Source organism: Camelina sativa, chromosome 13 (genome assembly GCF_030686135.1).
Source record: "Camelina sativa cultivar CO46 ecotype springtype chromosome 13, ASM3068613v1".
Lineage (NCBI taxonomy): Eukaryota > Viridiplantae > Streptophyta > Magnoliopsida > Brassicales > Brassicaceae > Camelina > Camelina sativa.
Window position 1 is genome coordinate 12,176,161 of NC_141892.1, and position 20,457 is coordinate 12,196,617.

The 20,457-nt window shown below is 37.4% G+C and overlaps 1 protein-coding gene and 1 long non-coding RNA gene across 4 annotated transcripts; one reads left to right on the forward strand and one right to left on the reverse strand.

Moving 5' to 3' along the window:
- The first annotated feature begins 268 nt into the window (after positions 1-268).
- On the forward strand, positions 269-3,264 carry LOC147929442 (uncharacterized). Of its 2 annotated transcripts, XR_015577344.1 has the most exons (5): positions 269-507; positions 1,020-1,086; positions 2,128-2,229; positions 2,547-2,996; positions 3,082-3,264. It is a non-coding gene; the product is annotated as an uncharacterized LOC147929442 (long non-coding RNA). The 2 variants fall into 2 exon arrangements; XR_015577345.1 differs by lacking the exon at positions 3,082-3,264 and having other exon boundaries at positions 309-494; positions 2,547-2,685.
- On the reverse strand, positions 2,450-4,744 carry LOC104736619 (AslB, putative (DUF239)). Of its 2 annotated transcripts, none has more exons than XM_010456633.2 (7): positions 4,496-4,744; positions 4,318-4,404; positions 3,904-4,194; positions 3,439-3,600; positions 3,322-3,375; positions 3,079-3,225; positions 2,450-2,958 (listed from the first exon to the last, which is right to left on the reverse strand). In XM_010456633.2, exons 1-7 carry the CDS (start codon positions 4,616-4,618, stop codon positions 2,578-2,580), a joined length of 1,245 nt encoding a protein of 414 aa, XP_010454935.1. In that variant the 5' UTR covers positions 4,619-4,744; the 3' UTR covers positions 2,450-2,577. The 2 variants fall into 2 exon arrangements, with proteins under 2 accessions (XP_010454935.1, XP_087336177.1); XM_087480051.1 differs by having other exon boundaries at positions 2,450-2,968; positions 4,496-4,672.
- Positions 4,745-20,457: the final 15,713 nt, after the last annotated feature.

Below are 20,457 nucleotides of genomic sequence, written 5' to 3' on the forward strand. Positions count from 1 at the left end.
TGCCTTGAACCTTATGACCTAATGCTTTATTGATTAAACGAATACAAACTTTCATAGTGTAGGACTTGTAGGTTTATGTTTTCAACAATTTGTATTAAACCCAATTATTAACGGATTTTCTACAGATAACGGATTTGTAAAAACACTTACTACTTAGACATTGACTTTGTTTTTGTCTTAACCAACGAAACCCAATATTAATAGGGCCTTGACTTGCTTCTGGCCCATCTGGCCTCTTCCTTTCTTCGTTGACACAAAACCACACTTTGTTCTTCTCTTTGTCTTCCTCCTCTTCGTTGCTTCTTCTTCTTTCAATGATTATTTTTTCTGCAATTATTCTTACTAACCCTCTTCTTCTCATGCTTGATTCTCTTGCACATGATTGATCAAAGATGAGATTTCAACAGTTCCTACTCCGAGCAACCCCTTTTCCGGCACCTTTTATGCGGCCTGGATCTGGTGCTTCTCAAGATAAGTCTCAAGCTAGCACTATTGTATGTGCTCAAGGTATTGCTTGTAATCCGAGCATACACAAACCTTGTTCGATTTTTCTTTGTTATTGATCCTTCAATTTCATCTCTATTTCTTATTACTTTCTTCAATTCAAAGTTTTAGCCTTTTCGTTTTCTACAGATTTGGATATTTCTATTTTTTTTTTTAATTCATGGGTTTATTGTAGTTTTGCTGTTTTACTGGAATTGTATGTGAGTATCTTCGTATCTGAAGAATTTTGGCAACAAAGAACAAAATTTTTAAAAACTTCGATATCCCTTTACAATATGTTACTGAATCCGTAAATGTATTGTTAAATTATAGATATGAATGAGAAATTAAGGAAGAGAGGTTGTAATTTGCATAATATTTGAAGAGCCCGTCAGATTCCTTGGCCATAGGATACCATCTAATTTTATGTTTACGTTGGGTCAGTTCAGAAAATTGAGTTTTCAAACAATTTTACTTGTTCACTGTAATTATACATATAATAATAAATACTTTAACGGGTTGAATTCATTTTACAGCCGGTCTGTTATACTGAAGTAAAAGATGGAAAAATCCGAAACAGGAGAGCAACCATCATCTCAAAAGGTTAGTTACTATTACTGTAATTGAATATTATTAAGCTCATGTGGTTCATATTAGCTATATAGGCATAAGTAGAATGAAAAACTGATGGTGAAACTTTATTGAAAAACAAAGAAAAAGAGTAGGCAAATTATTCACCTGTTTATTTATGACATTGCATTACATAATAAAACTAAACCAAGAAACCAAAGAATAGTCTTAGAAATGAAATTTAATGCAAGAAATCAAATAAAGTAACCAAACTTCACCATCAAAACCTAAAACCAGATCACTCATTCTCAACCTAACTCCCATCAGCTTTTTTGATTCGCCCTTGGTTTTTGTGATCATCACATCATCTTTAGATGAGGAAGTACTTGACACATTAGTCTCTTGTAAATAAGTCAAGGCGAGTGAAACCTAATAATAGGCAAAATTCAATTGTTTAGCTTATAGACAATGACCAGATCACCAGAGAAAATGGTAGTTGGTTTCACCATGTCAGCTGAATCATCAATGAGTTCTTCTGCTAGAAGGCCATCCTTTAAAAGTACCTAGGAGTCCTTACCATCCCACAAATTTTTTGTTTTCAACACACACCAAGAAAAGATAGGTCTTGCCAATCAAATTATTGTAAATTTTCGATTAGGAAAATATTAAGAATATAAGATCTGATTAGGAACAATACATTTTGGTATAATAGGACCTCATCAAGTGATTCCGGATTGGTCTTTGTGATCATCACATCAACTTTCTCACATCCTGATTGATTTTATCATTGAGTTGCTTATTCTCCACTGTCCATGAACAATAACTCTCTAAAACTTGTTGAGTTGTTGTTTTTTAACAGTGACATGAATCAGAGTTCCCTGCGAAGTACATATAAACAAACATATAAACTAATAACTAATAAAAAACGAATATGATAAATAAATAAATGATACACCACTTACTCTATGGTTTATCTGGAGTAAGTGGTGTATTGCTTCCAAGTATGAATGATTTTAACTTGAATTCTCCAACTACTTTTGAATGGTTTGATGGATATAAAATCTCTTATTGCAGGAAGCTCAGCCATTTTCGATTGGAGCCGTAAACAAAGTGAAGAAAGTACGAAGGTATTAGAAAGATGTGAAACCATTTGTGGCCGCCATGACTTTTTATAAGGTGAATTTCTAATCTATTTGTTTGTATTTTTGATGTGTTATGTTATGTACGTGGTGATCCATGGTTTTATAGTAGCATAAGTTATCAGTTGTTGGGTTTGTTTGATAGTATAGAATTAGGTAACAACCCGCACTATGTGCGGGATAAATCGATTTAAATAAAATTATTATAAGTAAAATTATTTTTCTAGAACCAATATTTGTTTGTGTTAAACATAATATGTAACTGAAGTTTTTTTATTTATTTATTCAAAGCTGTGTTTTTTTGTGTAAAAAAATATGTTTCACCTGTGAAATCTTTAAATAAAAAAACTTCAGGTCCCCAAAGACGATTAAGGACAGCATGAGATTAAGGACAAAGACGATTCCTGCCAGGTCCCCCAAAGTATAAGTGGGGTTCTTCCATATATGTTCTCCGGTAGAGCTTTGTAGAGTAGCAATTGGCCTCATCAACGTATTGGGATAGATATGTAGGGTATTTGATCTGCAAGGAATAGTCCTTTATTCTAAGGTTGGTGTGGTAACAAGCTTGGGCATAGAGGTAATCTGCCCATTGTCCACTTCCCATTGAAGTTTCCGTGTGTGGCTTCTTCCATATGTTAGGGCTATGGACTTCACCACCCCACTGGACAGCGGTTGCGCTGTGTTTGAGGCTGTTAAACAGTGTACCCGGCCAATATCCCATTACGTTGTTTCCGCAAGTCAACCACCAGTTCCCACTGTTTGGATCCTGCAAATTACTACCGTCGACGGTGAAACATTATTGGGGTATTCACCAAGACAAATATACGAAAAGTGTGTCAATATGTTTTAATCATGTGAGGGACTTTTATAAACTAGAAAATGTTACCAGGAACACGCTAACGGTGATGATATATTGCTCGTGCGAGGAACTCGAAACAGGTTCAACGGCTGCACCAAGAGCAAAACTTTTAGTTGTTTGCACAAAACCGGCGCATAAGAGATTGATGCACCCTGTGCTTTTGTATCCATCTTTCTGCAAATCCAAATAGATCAAAGAGTAGTTATAAACTCACATAAGAGATTTAAAAATGTTTCAAAGTTGGTAAATATTTTTATAGGTGTTACTCACAGTCCATGAGATGAAGAGACGTGTGCGGTAGTCTCCAAAAACGGCTGGATTCACCTGAAATAGGTTTATTGTCAATTAGTTAACAATTTAGTTTTAAAGCATAGTAACAGAACGTACCATCCAACCAGCTTCTACGCTCTCAAAAATATCCGAGACACCACCAACCAGCCATATCTGAGCAGAGCTGTAGTCGCTAGCCTGAACCCTTGGAGGGTTCCAAACATTTATATCAGATTGAGCTCCAACAAAATTGAACCCTAGGGCGACAATAAATGCCTCCTGTATCATCAACAAAGAATAAGTGTTTTTAGTTAACCAGATGAAGAAGAAGTGTCTAGAAGTCATAATTTCACTGATTAATTCATTTTTTAACAAAAAATAGTCCTCTATTCAATTTATTTTATTTTATTGCCAAAATTTGAAAATTTAGTTTTGAAAATTATACGAAAATTTCATGGTATAAGTTGTATTATATAACCAAAAACCCCCTAAGTTTAAAAAAGAAATCAGAAATGGAAAAAACGATTAGAAAAATAAAATAAATTAACTTTCTTTATTTAACACCTTATACATTGTACGTACCGATCGATAGTATGCGCCGACTTGGTTTGTTTTCTCAGCTGTTATATTGAAATTACCCTTGTGCTGAAGTGCGTTGTCGAGATAACTATATCTATGAGGAGTTTTTCTCCCAAAACGAGATGGTGAAGAGGCTCTGCTTATGTCTTCTCTACTAACTCTACGAACTGGTATTGTTCCAATGGGACAGGTTCCAGATTTTGACCAAACCTGAGACGTTATTTGTATTTGTTCTGAAGAACCGTTGTTTGGAATTCTAGTCTTCTTTTCACCAAATTCAACACTCGGTTTCATCTGCATGCATAAATGTTTTTTTTTTCCGGTTAACAAGCTAGGCATGCATGCCTCTGTATAAATGAACAACTTACATGTAATTTGAGCATAAAAACCAAATAGGTGGGTGTAGAATTTGTTTACCTGAATCTTATGGTTCTTTAAAGCGGGATGGTCAAAGGCATGTTGTTTGTAGATATCTATACAATCTATGATATCTCCATCTTCACTCTACAATGTATGATCGATTTTTGGAACTCGATCATAAACAAAAAATATATACACAAGATGTTATATATTTGCTTTCTTGTTAAGTCCATACCTTGATGGTCTTCAACGCAGGCTTATTGAGAGCCTTCAGTTTCATGTCAATATCTAAAGAACCTTTTCCATAGGCTTCACTGTAAAAGCCAAAAACAATCACAAACATTAAGAACAATCTCATCTCGGTTTTTCTCTTGTTTTTTTTTTTTTTTATTTTTTTTTATTTTTTTTTTCTAGATTGAAGGATTTAGACTTTGTTTGTACTAAGAACCTTCATACTTATAGAGTTCACAAAAGGAAACGGTTTGTTTTTTAATTAATAATATTATTATTATAAGTATCCACACACAAAGATTGAAAAACGGAAACCTCATATTTACTTTTTAAATAATCATCTGCAGATTTGGAAAATATTTGGTCAACTCTTTTGTGAAAGTCAGCTCAACTTACCAAATATGAATGCTTCTGTACTTATGTCAGGTCAACCTCTATTTGTTTTGACTTTTTTTTTTGTTGCACCCAAATTAATGCTTTGACTATCTTTTTTAACGGTTCCTCATATTTAATCCTTTTCCCTAATTTTCCTTTGAAATTGATGCTTTCTTTTGATTGACATATCACGATATAATATTCATTTTGTTTCCCAATTCAACACAAGACTTTATCAAAAAAAATCTTATCTCTGTTTCAAATATATATAAAGATGTATATTAAGCGCATGTCTTATTATATAAAAATAATAGGTTATCCGGGAAACCAGAATGTAACTGCGAACTTTCTGGCACACCAAGCGTGACTGTCTCCGCAACATGTTTTATTTGTGAACACTTTTCCTCCAAATTGGTTCGTTTGAGCTGATTCTATTGTCGTCAAAAAAAAAAAAAGGTTTTCACCCGCGGTAATATAAATTAAAAATTATAAATTATTGTATTTTAAATAATAATTTTTAAAATATTTAGTTTTCAAATTCTCAATTAATTAACTTTTATCTAATTAGTTTATAATTTTGTTTAGAATGCTTTTTCTTCTTCTTACGTTTTATACAATTTAGAACGTAATCTTATTATATAAACCTTGATGACAAAATTACTCATTAACAAGATCGTGACACGTGTCAAATATATTGATTAGATGTCGACACGTGTCTAATTCTATTTACAGAATTTTATATGTTTACATTTAAAAAATATCAAAGTTACTTATTAACAAGATAGTGACACGTGTCAAATATATTGATTAGATCATGACACATGTCTAATTTTATTTACAAAATTTTACATGTTTATATTATAAAAAAGTAATTATCTAAATCAAAAAGGAAAACTAACAAAATCAATATACTTTCTAATTATATTATACGTGTGTTCTCAATAAAATTTGACTTGTGTTAACAAAAACGAAATTAGTTAAACATGTATATTAATAAATAAATAATGAATAACAAAGTTAAAAAGAATAACATAAGTTATTTAACATAATTTAGTCGAATATAAATTGTATTTATCGTTGTAAGATAAATTTTTATTGTAAGTAAGCACACAAAACCTTGAAAGAGTAATGAACTTAAAAAAAAATTTCAATACATGATGTGTATTAGTATAGTTTTACATGTTTTATTTTAAAGATTTTAATGCATGTAGTAATATGAGAAACCTGATAGAAAAACTGAGTTTGTAGGAATGAATTTTTGGTTAATTGATGAAAACTAACAAAAGTATTACTTATGAAATTACGACATATAGTAGAATAATATTTAGGATATTTTTGGATTTCCAAATTTTTTGTGGATGTTAACTGATTTTTTTACTGATTGTTTATTGTTAAATTTAAAATACTAACCAATATACATATTATTTCATATGATGTTCATATTAGTTTTTTTTATTATTAAAAATTTAACTCTAATACATGAAGAAGTGAATTATGGTTTTACGATGAAATAGATAGTTAAATGTTATTACTAAACTGAATGTCTAACGGTGAAATTTATTTTAGATTAAAAAAATTTCAAATATTAATATGTATCATTTTTAAAAAATGGATTCAAGAATATTATTCATATTTTTATGTTTGATTTTATAATTTGAACACATGTATTTTTGCAATGCATATGTTAAAACATAAGATAATACAAAATAGATTATAATTTATAGGAATGAATCTTCACTAATTTGATGGTAATGTCTCTATATCTTTATATATGTTTTTATTTTATAACTTTCACTTATTTAAAATTGATTATGAAATGAGTTAAAATTAGTACTATGAGATAACAACATAACAAATATATCTTAAATATGTTGATTCAGTTTTATTGCGAATTATATTTTGTTAATTTTTATTTGTATTTTCAATTCTTACTAAGATATAAACTTGATATGATTTATTAATTGTGTTTGATATAAAGTATTTAGTTCTATGCATTAAGATGAAATGTATAATTAAACTTAAAATATGGTTTATTACGATGTTATAGATATTTAAATGGTACTCCATGTTCTAGAAGAGTTTTTGGATAAAAGCACAAAGATTAATAAAAAATAAATATTATGTCGTTTACAAAACTTCAACCAATAAGAAAATATACGGAAAAATGATACATTTCTCCAAGAGAATATCATATCAAGCTAGATGCTCAATCTATTACCACGTATATCTCCGAGAAAATATTTCTCAATCTATATCTCTCAGACTCCATAGTTTAAGATCTATATCTCGTTTGAAACATAGTTTTCACCTAATTACCCACAAATATCGGTTTTGCTCGGTTCACTATTTACTGAACCAACTAAATAAAATAATAAAACAAATATAACCTAATTTGAACCGAATTAAATTAATTAAAACAAATTAAAAGAAAAAAAAGAACATAATGATTTTCTTATGTTGATCAAAGATTGAGCTCTATCTAGCTTGATGTGATACTTTTTGAGGTAAAATAGATTTGTTTTCCAAAAAATCTATTGCATAGTTCAAATTGTCATAAATTGTTATATTAATAAAAGTTATACCTAGAAACTTGAGAAAATGTTATAAAATTATGCAAAAAAGCCTTCAATATTAAAATGAAATATGAGAAGTTCATATTCAATATTAAAATTTTACAAGATAAAATCTAAAAACATGTCTATTATTCTCAATAATTTTAAAAAAAATTTATCCGCTTAATAACGCGGGCCTTATCTAGTTACATTATATTTGTTATTAGATATGTATAATTTTAAAACACTTACTTTGTTTTCTATAATTAAACAAAAGTATATGTCTATACGGTATGTTAGTGTATATTTTTATGTGTGTATAATTTTTTTATTTTTTAGAATATTAAGAAATATGTGAAATATTTTGTAGTTCATATACTAAATAATTTATAAGTTAATTATCCAAACTATGACTACAAATCTATAGTATATGAAATAAACTAATAGTTTTAGTGTTGGTTTTATAGTGCAAACCCGCCATGTTTGGCGGATCACGCAACATGTTTAAAGATTTTTAGTCTGCAAAAACACATCTAAAAGTCACTTTTTATCAAATCAATTTTTCAAAATTTTATCAAGTAAAGAACAGTACTTGGGGTCACAAGTTTACTTTCACGGGTTTACTTCTATGGGTAAACTTCTTCATTCACCTCCTTATAAAATAAGAAAATAAAATCTGTATAGATTTGTAATTATGTTTGGTACCTTTTAAAATACTTAGATTCTATAAAAAAATAAAATATAAGTAAAGTTAATTTGTTGATTAAATTAATTATTTAATATCATTGGCATCCATGTAATTAAGTGTCAACTTCAGGATTTATTTCATAAATGTCTTCAAAAATGTATATATAGATATACTGTTGAAACGACCTGACCCGTTCTTTTTTAAATAATAAATAATAATAATAAAAACACTACAACTAGTGGTCTCATACCCACTAGCCACCTAACCATAAACACAACCAACAGCGGAAAACATATACCAATAACCAATAAATAATCCAATCATAAACTAATGATGCAAACAACATAAACCAGAGCATTCCTAAGCAACATTCTAGGACTCAACTCTAGCAACCTAACAGAAGCCAGACAACCAAGCGAACCACTAGAACATCCTCCTCTTCATTGCCTTGATTCCACGATCACACCTTGTCCTTACCTGCAGCACAAACACAAATTGCAATGCAGAAGTATTTTATAAACACTCAGTAAGACAATCCTCCCATCTACTGGGCTATACACACAAGCAATAGAGATATTCTAACCATCAAACAACAATCAACAAACAAACCAGGCTCTGCATCGACCGACACAAGGCTTGCATCGACCGACACCATCAGGGACCAGCATCGACCGACACAGGGTATGCATCGATCGACACAAGGTTCAACTGCATCGACCAATGCCCCCACTTGCATCGATCGACACATGATCGACATCACGCGGAAACTGGGAATGAAGAAGCAGATGTCAACTTTGTATATGGGAATTAGGGTCAGAGATTCGGTAATCAACAAAGCAACAAGCCTTACACTGGGAACTTTTCAGGCTACACTCCTAAACCATATTACCAGAAGCAGCAACAAAACAATGGTCATACTAGAACCTATGGGAACTCTTCTTATCAGTCTCCTCCTCCACAAACTTCCTCTGAAATTAGAATGGAAGCTATGCTAGAGCAACTTTTGCAAGGTCAGGAACAGTTATCAGTGACATTCAATGGGAAGATTGATAATGTCTACAATGAGCTTACTGGGAGGATTGATGCTTTGAACATTCATGTCAAGAAGCTGGAGAATCAGGTTGCGCAGACTGTTGGGTCTGTTAAAAGGCAAGAGGAATTTCTCCCTGGAAGAACTGAGTCAAACCCCAAGCATGCTTGCAATGCCATATTAGTGAGGGATGAAGAAGATGGTGAAATTGAAACTGCAGAAAAAGGAGAGCAATCGGCTAAACCCGAGTCGGAGAATTCGACTTCAGACAATGGTGTCGGTCGACACGACCTGGGTGTCGGTCGACACCCCTCTCAGACAGAACCAGAAACTGCAAAATCTCCGATTCCAGCAGCTGTTGAGAGGGTGTACAAGCCTAAGGTCCCTTTTCCTAAGCCAAGAAGGTCCAAGCAGGAGATGGAGGAAGCTAGATGCAAGGCAATGATGGACAAGGTGATGATTGAGATGCCTTTGATTGATGGAGTAAAGCTTTCACCACCACTTAAGCGGTATGTGAAGAGAATGGTATCCAATGGTTTAAGCCCTGAAGATGGAGCACTGCTTACAAAAGATGTCATTGCAATTCTGTTGAACCAGCCTGTTCAAAGGAGAAAAGAGAGGAAGCAAGAAGTGGTAGTCTCTGAGAGAGTGAGTGCAGCAATACAGTGTAGGACTGCTAAGAAGTTACCAGATCCTGGAAGCTTTGTATTTGATTGCTCAATATCTACAGGAAGGTTTGCACACTCACTTTGTGATCTTGGCTCTAGCATCAACTTGATGCCACATTCTGTTGCTGTGAGACTTGGGATGACAGAATTCAAGCCAACTCAGACTTCTCTTATCTTGGCTGATCAATTCCAAAGAATTCCTGAAGGTGTTTTAGAGGATATTCCAATTAAGGTTGGAAACTTCATGATTCCCACTGACTTTGTGGTGCTGAAGTATGATAAAGAGCCTAGTGTTCCTCTCATCTTAGGAAGATCTTTCTTGGCAACAGCTGGTGCAATCATAGATGTGCAGAAGGGACACATAACACTGAATGTGGAAGGTTTGAGTCTGAACTTTGAGATGGATAAGTTGAGGAGAGCTCCTACTATTGATGGACAAACTTTTTCTGTTGAAAAAGTTTCTGCTGCACGAGCAACAGGCTCAGTATCGATCGATGCTCCTTTAGCATCAGTCGATACCCCTCCACATCCGAGACCAAACTTGTCCAAACCAGTTGCTCCTAGTCAGAAACCTGTTTCCAAACAGAAACCTCCCAATTCCACACTCCATAGTCCTCAGGTAAGGCTAAGGTACACATCTTCTTCACCTAATCCCCCTCCTATCATCAACAAGGCTTTCAAAGGTACAAAAACTGTTTTGCAGTTAACCAAGCCATGAGATTATCGTAGAGCGCTTGTTTCTTCTGTTGATAATTTTGCAGGACATAAAAGAAGCAATCCCATCCCTAAATCCCACCCAGGTCCTCTTCCTCACATCCTTGGTAGACCTCATGCACCTAAAGCTTATACACCACCTTGGATGAAGAGGACATTCTCTCGGAAGCATGCATTGCCATGTTCTGCTCCACCCGATCTGAGCTTCAACACAGTCAAGCTAATGACTGAAAACAAGCGCTTAGTGGGAGGCAACCCACTTCTAGGTTTTTCTTTTCCTTTTGAGTCATTTTTCTTTTTGCATTGAGTCAGTTTTTGTTTGAAATTTGTTTGAAGTTATGAACTATCTATCTATCATGTTGCTTTTAACTTGTGTTTGAGTGTCTCTTAATAGAATAATCATCGAAGGATTGATCCATCAACACAACTATCTGCAACTAACAAGGAGTTACGGCCAAAAACACCATTTGTGATGAGTGTCGATCGACACTGAAATGGTATCGGTCGACGCCCCATGGTAACCCGAAAACAGTTAATCTTTTCCTTACAATTTTCAATATGTTTTGTTTCTTTTAGCTTTCCTCTTACTTGAAAACACTGGGGACAATGTCGTTTAAGTCTGGGGGAGGTTAGTACTAACTACTAACATAGTTTTGGTTTTTAGTGTATCAAAATCAAATTTTGTTTTTATTGAGTCAAATTTTTCAAAATTGTGTTGGGAACTATGATTTTTCTTTTTAGGTGTATTGCCTTGGTTGATTAATGCTGCAGATTGAATCCACTAATCCGACTAATGAAAAATCCAATGGCTGACCAGTAAACTAGAGACATCCAAATTTCCAACGGAATTCATAAAAGCCTGAGGTAACTTCTGCACTTTTCTTTTACCTCATCAAGAAGATTGATGTTCATAGAGCTTGACTCCTTGTTCATACCTGACAAGTAAGATTTTCAAAAGAAAATGGTACTCCTCTCCCTTATTTAAGTTGAAAAGATTATTCCTGAGAGCTTTATTTAGAAAAAAAAAAGAGAATAAAAGATGAGATGATTTTGATCAGTTTAGAGAGGGAGGTAAATTACCAGTGACCTCATTATTCTACTCTTGAGTCAAATGATCACACAAAGCTTGGAAACGAGGGGTAGGTAAATTACCGATGACCCCATTATTCGCCTACAACTTTGAAAAAGAAAAAGAAAAAAAAACAGCAAAGCAAAGCTCAAAGGAGGATAATAATATAATAAGTCTGGGGGAGAGGAAGAATACCACATGTTGTAAAAAGATATATCTTGCTTGCTATGGTATAGTACGAGAATGAGTCTAGAAAGTTCTTGACATTGATCAAAAATATGAGACCCACCAATGAAGGCTTAATGGAGGAAGTAGTGGAATTTGGTTTGAATTTGGGATGCTACGAATGTCAACGGAGAAGTACATGGTGGTTCGATTTGGATTTATCTGCTAAGCATATGGATTATGGTTTGGATGATCATGGCATTATCTTAGAGAGAAAATGAGTTTCTGTGTTTTCAAACCTCTTTCACAGGTCTAAGTTTATGTTTTGCTTGAGGGCAAGCAAAGGCTAAGTCTGGGGGATTTGATATATCATGGTTTTTACGGTTTTTAACCATGATATAAGTGTGCTTTTTGAGTCTTTTCATTTGTTTTCTAGGATGTTTTTGAGTCTTTGCAGGTTTTCTAGGACTTTGGCACATAAGGAGTAAAGTGGAGCAATCTGGATCATTTTGGAGCATAAATCTTGAAGAATCAATTTGGATTCGGATCAAAATAAGGGCATCAATCGATACCACTTAGGAGCATCGGTCGACACCCTCTTCAGCCGATGAAGAATCACAAATTTGGAAGTTTTACAAAGTTGCCCGAAGTTTTCCATATTTGCAACACAAGTCCCTGACGTGTTTTAGGACATATATATAGTGTTTTTGGATTTAGAAAACTCTGAAGTTTTATTGTAGCAAGTTTTGTTTTCTGCAACCCTGTGAGATTTTGAGAGTTTTTGGGAGAGAGATCTGAACTACTTTGAGAGAAGAATTCCTAAACTCCTTCCTAACTCTTTTAATCTCAATTGCTTATTATTCAGAATTATGTTTTGTTCTTCATTGATTATGTCTGAGTAGTTTGCTTGTTAGGTTCAGGGTTTTTCACACGGATTTTATGGTTTATTAGATCTGTTTATTTAGGATTTTTTTATCTTTCTAGATCTTCATCATAGGTTGTTCTTAATGCTAGGTCTTTGATTAGCCATCTGGATATAGATCTTAGGATTACTGATTGATATGAGAATATAATTGATTTTCCTGATAAAACCTTTTGATGAACAAAATTACTTTTTACAAAGAGATTTGATTTAGTAATTTTGTGAACAATCTAAATCGTTTTTAAAGCTGATTTTTAACATAGAATTTTACAAAGAGATTTGGATTTTCTGGTTTTAAATTTAGATAATATTTGCAGTGAGAAATGATTTATTTTACAGAAGAGTTTAGAGTCTAGATCTGATTTTTAATTGCTTGAATCCTAATTAATTTATTGATTTAATATTTTGTAATTTCCTGAGAAATTCTCTTGACCTAACTTTTTGATCTCTTGAATTTACAACAGTTTAATTTAATATTTTGCATAGTCTTTTTAATTTAAATCATCTTGTTTAGCGTAATTATAAAACTTTATAATTTATTGTGTTTGATCTTGAGTCTCTGTGGAATTCGACCCCTAAGTACTAAAGTGACCTCTTAATTTTAGAGAGTAGCTCTAGGGTAAATTTGAGCATATCAAATTTTGGCGCCGTTGCCGGGGACTCTTTGATCTACCATTAGATTTGAGTTTTTAATTTCGTCTAAATTTTTCTTTTTATTTTCTACTTACACGTTTTTATTTTTCTTCTCTTTGGTGTTTCAGGTGCATGCCTCCAAGACCTCACACAAGGAGCAACAAGACTGATCCTACTGTGAATCTTTCAAACCAAGAGTTGGGAAAACTTGAGCGTGAGAACAGAAAAGCAGCCAAATCCTTGAAGATAGTTAACATAATCATTATGGTTCGTGATGAGGATGGTGCTTTGAGAGATCAAGAGAGCCACTTGCGCAATGAGCAGGGCCAAAAGCTTGACGCAGTAGGCAACATAATTATAAAACTCTATAATTTATTGTGTTTGATCTTGAGTCTCTGTGGAATTCGACCCCTAAGTATTACAGTGACCTCTTAATTTGAGAGAATAGCTCTAGGGTAAATTTGAGCATATCAAACTGCAATCGACCGATGCCCCCTTTTGCATCGATCGACACATGCTCGACATCACGCGGAAACCCTAATTGCATTGACCGACGCCTCCACATGGCATCAACCGATGCTCCTAGGTCAAATCGTGCCATCCTCGCACTAGCATCGACCGATGCTCATGCCGAGCATTGTTTTCCCCGAAACTTCTCGCTGGATCTCCTTTCCTGCAACCACAAGAAACGATCCCAAACCACAAGAAAGCTTCCCAGCGCCTCAAACAACATACTAACAAGCCTAACAACACAGAAACAAACAGATCAGAGTAATCTCGAGTCTAGATAAGCCATGGTCATGCACTTACCTTTGCCACAGAAGGAATCCGACCCAAACACAAGAAGAAAACGTTCCTAGGAAGCTCCTACAACGATCCCAACTACAGATCTCTACAGGAACAACTTGAAATCTCCCAAAAAACCTCAAGAACTCTCAAGAACACTTTCTCTCTTCTCTTTTCTCTCAAAAACGGCTAAGGTCGTCTAATGAGACAAAAGAACGACTTAAGGGTTTTTCTCCTTTCCCTTTGCCCAAAACGCAGCGTTTAACTTAAGTCAAAACGCAGGAAATTGAGTCAGCATCGACCGATGCTCCTCCAACATCGATCGATGCACATCCCAAACCGGGATTCCGGTTCGCGGATGTTACAATTCTCTCCCACCAATTTAGATTCATCCTCGAATCTCGGACAACACTCAGCCAAGGACTCCCGTGCTACCGTCTCCATGGCCCGCACTCCTCCGACCGATATACGAAAGGTCACCTCTAGGCGATAGACTCACGCTCTAGGCATTATTTGCTCTCGACTTTTGCTCTCTCCTTTTTACTCACATGCCTAAACCATGAGTTTTTATTGGCTCCTCATCAGACCGAAGTCTGCATGCCATAATATTGGCTCATCATCGGGCCTAAGCCCGCATGCCATAATATATATAAGGGAGTCCAATACTCGTCTCTTGGGTTCCCACCCTACAACGCGCCCCCGGATCGTCATCCAAAGTCGATATACCAACCATACTCCCAAGAGTCGCAAGCAAACAATTCCGAACACGTTTGAGTCCTATCCCTATCCAGGTTTCCTTTCCGTGGCTCGCGTAAGACAACACGATGTCCTACCAACCACATATCCCCTCACTGGAATACCTCATGACCACACAAGGATCATCTCTCTGCCCAGCGGGCCGCTACAAAGGCCAAGCAAATGTCCTAAACAGGACCGCCACCAAGGCCAAACAAATATCCTAAACAGGACCGCCACCAAGGCCAAACAAATGTACTAAAAAGGAATGCCACCAAGGCCAAAAAAATATCCCAAATAGGACCGCCACCAAGACCACTCGTAGCGAAGGACCGTCACAAAGACCATCTGTCCCGAAGGACTGCCTGAACAGGCAATCTGACTAAACAATCCGCCACAAAGGCCACACTCTGGCTAAACAGCCCGCCACAAAGGCCACACAATGGCTAAACAGCCCGCCACAAAGGCCACACAATGGCTAAATAGCCCGACACAAAGGCCACACAATGGCTAAACAGCCCACCACAAATGTCACACAATAACTCAAAAGACCGCCACACACGACGCAACGACTCAAAAGTCCGCCACAAAGGCCACCCAAGCCCCCCTCCAAGGCTCTCCACCACTAAAAATGGAAAAATTCTAACTCACATAAAACTTTCTATTTTTAGCACTTTCCACTTCTGGAAACTTTCCACTTATAGATACCTCTAAAACATGAACCTTTCCTCCAACACACTGCCTCGCGGAAACTTTGTACCCCAAACACCACCTCATCTTGTTACTTAGTCGCACAACCAACCATCCCAAGCGACCGAGTAAACAAGAGAGATTGGCTGGAATACTCCATTCCCGCTCCAGCCACGAATTACAGATGGGACCAGGCTAGGCAAGCTCAAGTCGCGGCTTGCTTCTCATACCACTTCTTAACCCTTACCTTCATCCTCGCCTCAGGCTCCCAAGTCTTCTCCTCAACACCATCACAGTCTCAAAGGACTCTCATCAAAGGAATCTTCTTCTTCTGAAGTTCCTTGATCTTCCTCCCGAGAACCCTCATTGGTCTCGCCTCCAAAGTCATGTTAGGCTGAAGATCCTCAGGAATCTTAGCCAACAACTGATCATCCTCACGAAGACACTTCCGCATACATAGACATATGGAAAACCTTATGGAAAGCACGCATAACCTCAGGTAACTCCAGTCTATGTGCCACCGGTCCAACTTGCTCAATCACTCTAAACGGACCCAGATACCTCAGACTCAACTTAGTCTCAGTCAATGACCTGTTAGGACCCCACAACATGGCCATCTTGAGGTACACTCTATCTCCAACCTGAAACTTAAGATCTCTCCTCCTCCTATCGACATAACTCCTCTGCCGATCCTGAGCTTCCTTCATGTTCAGCTTGAGAACCCAAATCTTCTCCGAAGTCTCCTGAACAAAATCTGCCCCGTACATGCTCCTCTCCCCCACCTGAGTCCAGCATAACGGTGTACGACACGGCCACCCATACAAAGCCTCATAAGGTGCCATCCCGATACTCGCCTGGTAACTATTGTTGTAAGCAAACTCTACCAAGCTCAAATGATCTGTAAACACCTGTACCTTTGCACCATAAAGATAAGATCTCCAAATTTTCAGGGCAAAGACTACATCACCCATCTCCAAGTCATGAGTAGGATAGTTGTCCTCATGCTTCCGCAACTGCCGCGAAGCACAGGCAATCACCTTCCCATGCTGCATCAACACACATCCCAAACCCACTCTGGATGCATCTGTATAAACCACATAGGGTTCTCCCTGCTCCGGCAAAGCCAACACCGGAGCAGTAGTCAACATCTCCTTCAGGCTTGCAAAGCCCTCCTCACACTCCTGTGACCAGACAAAAGGAATATCCTTCCCCGTCAACTTAGTCATTGGACATGCTATGCTCGCAAACCCCTGCACAAATCTCCTGTAATACCCTGCCAACCCGAGAAAACTCGTGATCTCTGTAGCATTCTGCAGTCTAAGCCAATCCCTGATAGCCTGAATCTTCTCCGGATCTACAGAAACCCCATCTGCACACACAATGTGACCCAGGAAACCCATCTCACGCTGCGAGAAACTACACTTGCTCAGCTTAGCAAACAACTTCTGCTCCCGCAGCTTCTCCCGAACTGCCCTCAAATGCAGTGCATGCTCTTCAGGACTCTTAGAATAAACCAGGATATCGTCGATGAAAATGATGACAGACACGTCCAGAAACTCCTGAAACTCGCTGTTCATCAATCTCATAAACGCAGCTGGTGCGTTAGTCAACCCAAATGGTATCGCCACGAACTCATACACATACCTCGTCCTTTTACTTGACGAACAACACCGATGCTCCCCACGGTGACTGATAAGATGTAAGAATCCCCAATTTTCTTCCTCAGCTTTACTAGACTAATAATCAAGTATGCTGACATCAACTCACCACCACCCGGATATCCACACCTCTTGTCCATCCAAGAACCTTTAGTAACTTGCCTCTTAGGGAAACTTCCACAAGATAGCTTATTAGAAAATTAGCTTTTCGCTTAGCAATTCTCCACATCAAAACATCAATACGAGCGTAATAAAACAAAAAAGTACCATACGTTCGCACATTCTGACTCACCGCATCAAATGCTTTGCAAGCCGCCAACTCAAACCACTTGCCTTATTTCCCTCAGCAAGCTTACCAAAACCTTGAATCTAGCAACCTTGTCCATCTCCAATGAACGTAATCCAACATCTTCGCAACGGTTAGATTATCCTACCATGAAGGCTTCTCCTGAACTTATATATCTGGCAAACATGCCTTTCCCGGCTCAAATCTGCTGCAATTCCCCTTCCTGGGACTCCAGCACCACCGGCCTCATAATCCTGGCGCTACAACCACACATTCATAACCGCTCCGGTCAATAAAACCCTGGCCCATTGGTCATCACATCTAAAACCCAAGATTAAACCACCGTCAATCTCTCGAGGTCTACATTCAATTGGTTTGTTTATACTCACGTCCTAGGTATTGCTTGCTCCCAACTTTCCACCCTTAGGTCACAACCTTCGAGCCATACCGATCTCACTCTCAGACCACCGTCTTTGAGTTATACCGTCTCACTCTTGGACCATAATCCTCAAAATCTCGGTATCAGAGGAACTAATCATCCCCTTAGGAGAACATCATCACCTCTGCCACTCTCGGAGCCCACAACCCCTCGAGCTATCTGTATTCTGGGAAAACCACCATCCCTTCAGGAGCAACAATCATTAACGACTATAAACATCTTTTGACCAAATGTACCTCTTGTGGTCCGAGTATAACATTGCAATGTTACACCTGCCCACTCAACTTCTAACATCCAACTGGATTAACCACCAAACAGCAAAATATCTGCTCCAAAAACATATGTCCACCTATCCACCTCTCTAGGCTCAATAACTGTCGCGAAGAATCTCGCACCAATCATCTACAACTGTTCCATCCTCCTAACATAAGATAGAAAAATCCTCAACCTCCTCAGCCCTCGGCTGCACCCCGCCACATGCGGTACAAATGGAGCCTAGACTGGTACCCCTCACGGTCACCGCTCCAACAGCACGTCAACAGATCCGCCAAGCGATCATCTCGACCCTGGGCTTCACCCGCTCCAACCCCACACCTGGGTTCCCAGCACATCCGGCACACTCACCGGCTGAAACCCTCTCTGGTCCCTCCTGATACGCTTGCGACCCTCTAACATACCTCCTCGTGGAACTCTGGACCACACACTCGTTGGCCTCGGGAACTCGCCCGACCACGGCCACGACAACGCCCACGTACACGACAAGCAACTCAAACACCTTTAACCACTGATCTTCCAAGAACAGAGCCTAACAAGCATAGAACAAATGAAAACCACACAAAGAAACATAACAATAACTCACCGTGGAATCTCATTGAAGGCTCGAAGAGGATGTTCTAGGACTCCATGCCACACACAATTGACTAACTCACATAATCAATCAAGACATGCAATCCCAACATCAACAACAGAAACCTAGTGAACCCAAACCTAGAACCGTAAGGGCTATGATACCAAACTGAAACGACCTGACCCGTTTTTTTAAAAATAATAAATAATAATAATTAAAACACTACAACTAGTGGTCCAATACCCACCTAACCACAAACACAACTAACAAAGGAAAACAAATACCAATAACCAATAAATAATCCAATCATAATAATGATCCAAACAGCATAAACCAGAGCACCAGGATTACTAAACAACATTCTAGGACTCAACTCTAGCAACCTAAAAGAAGCCAGACAACCAAGCGAACCACTAGAACATCCTCCTCTTCATTGCCTTGATTCCACGATCACACCTTGCCCTTACCTGCATCACAAACACAAATTGCAATGCATGAGTATTTTATAAACACTCAATAAGGCAATCCTCCCATCTACTGGGCTATACAGACAAGCAATAGAGATACTCTAACCATCAAATAACAATCAACAAACAAACCAGGCTCTGCATCGACCGACACAAGGCTTGCATCGACCGACACCATCAGGGACCAACATCGACCGACACAGGGTATGCATCGATCGACACAAGGTTCAACTGCATCGACCGATGCCCCCACTTGCATCGATCAACACATGCTCGACATCACGCGGAAACCCTAATCGCATCGACCAATGCCTACACATGGCATCGACCGATGCTCCTAGGTCAAACCGCGCCGTCCTCGCACTAGCATTGACTGACGCACATAGTGCATCAACCGAAGCTTTTCGCCGGATATCCGTTCCTGCAACCACAAGAAACGATCCCAAGCCACAAGAAAGCTTCCCAGTGCCTCAAACAACATACTAACAAGCCTAACAACACATAAACAAACAGATCAGAGTAATCTCCAGCCTAGATAAGCCATGATCATGCACTTACCTTTGCCATAGAAGGAATTCGACCCAAACACAGGAAGAAAACGTTCCTAGGAAGCTCCTACTACGATCCCAGCTACAGATCTCTACGGGAACAGCTTGAAATCTCCCAAAAACCTCAAGAACGCTCAAGAACACTTTCTCTCTTGTCTTTTCTCTCAAAAACGGCTAAAGTCGTTTAATGAGAGAAAAGAACAACTTAAGGGTTTTTCTCCTTTCCCTTTGCCCAAAACGCAGCGTTTAACTTAAGTCAAAACGCAGGAAATTGAGTAAGCATCGACTGATGCTCCTCCAGCATCGATCGATGCACATCCCAAACCGGGATTCCGGTTTGCGGATGTTACAACTGTACTTACACATTGATTTAATCAAGACGTTGTTAGGAAATTAAGAAGATGTCTTATTATATAAAGATGTATATTAAATGATATCCTATATCAAATAAAAACCTTTAGTACGCTAGAAAATCATGAACAACAAAAAACCAATACAAGCCATGCGAGATCGGAAAATCTTGCTAACAAAAGAAAACAGGGTATCATGAGTGATGATCAGATTGCTATGATAAAAAAAACACTTGTAGATTAACCTCATATAATGCTGGATTTAACTACGCTTCAATATGGGTAGATAAACTAAATCCGTGTGTAAGTACAATATTTATATACTTCTACACACATATCTTCGA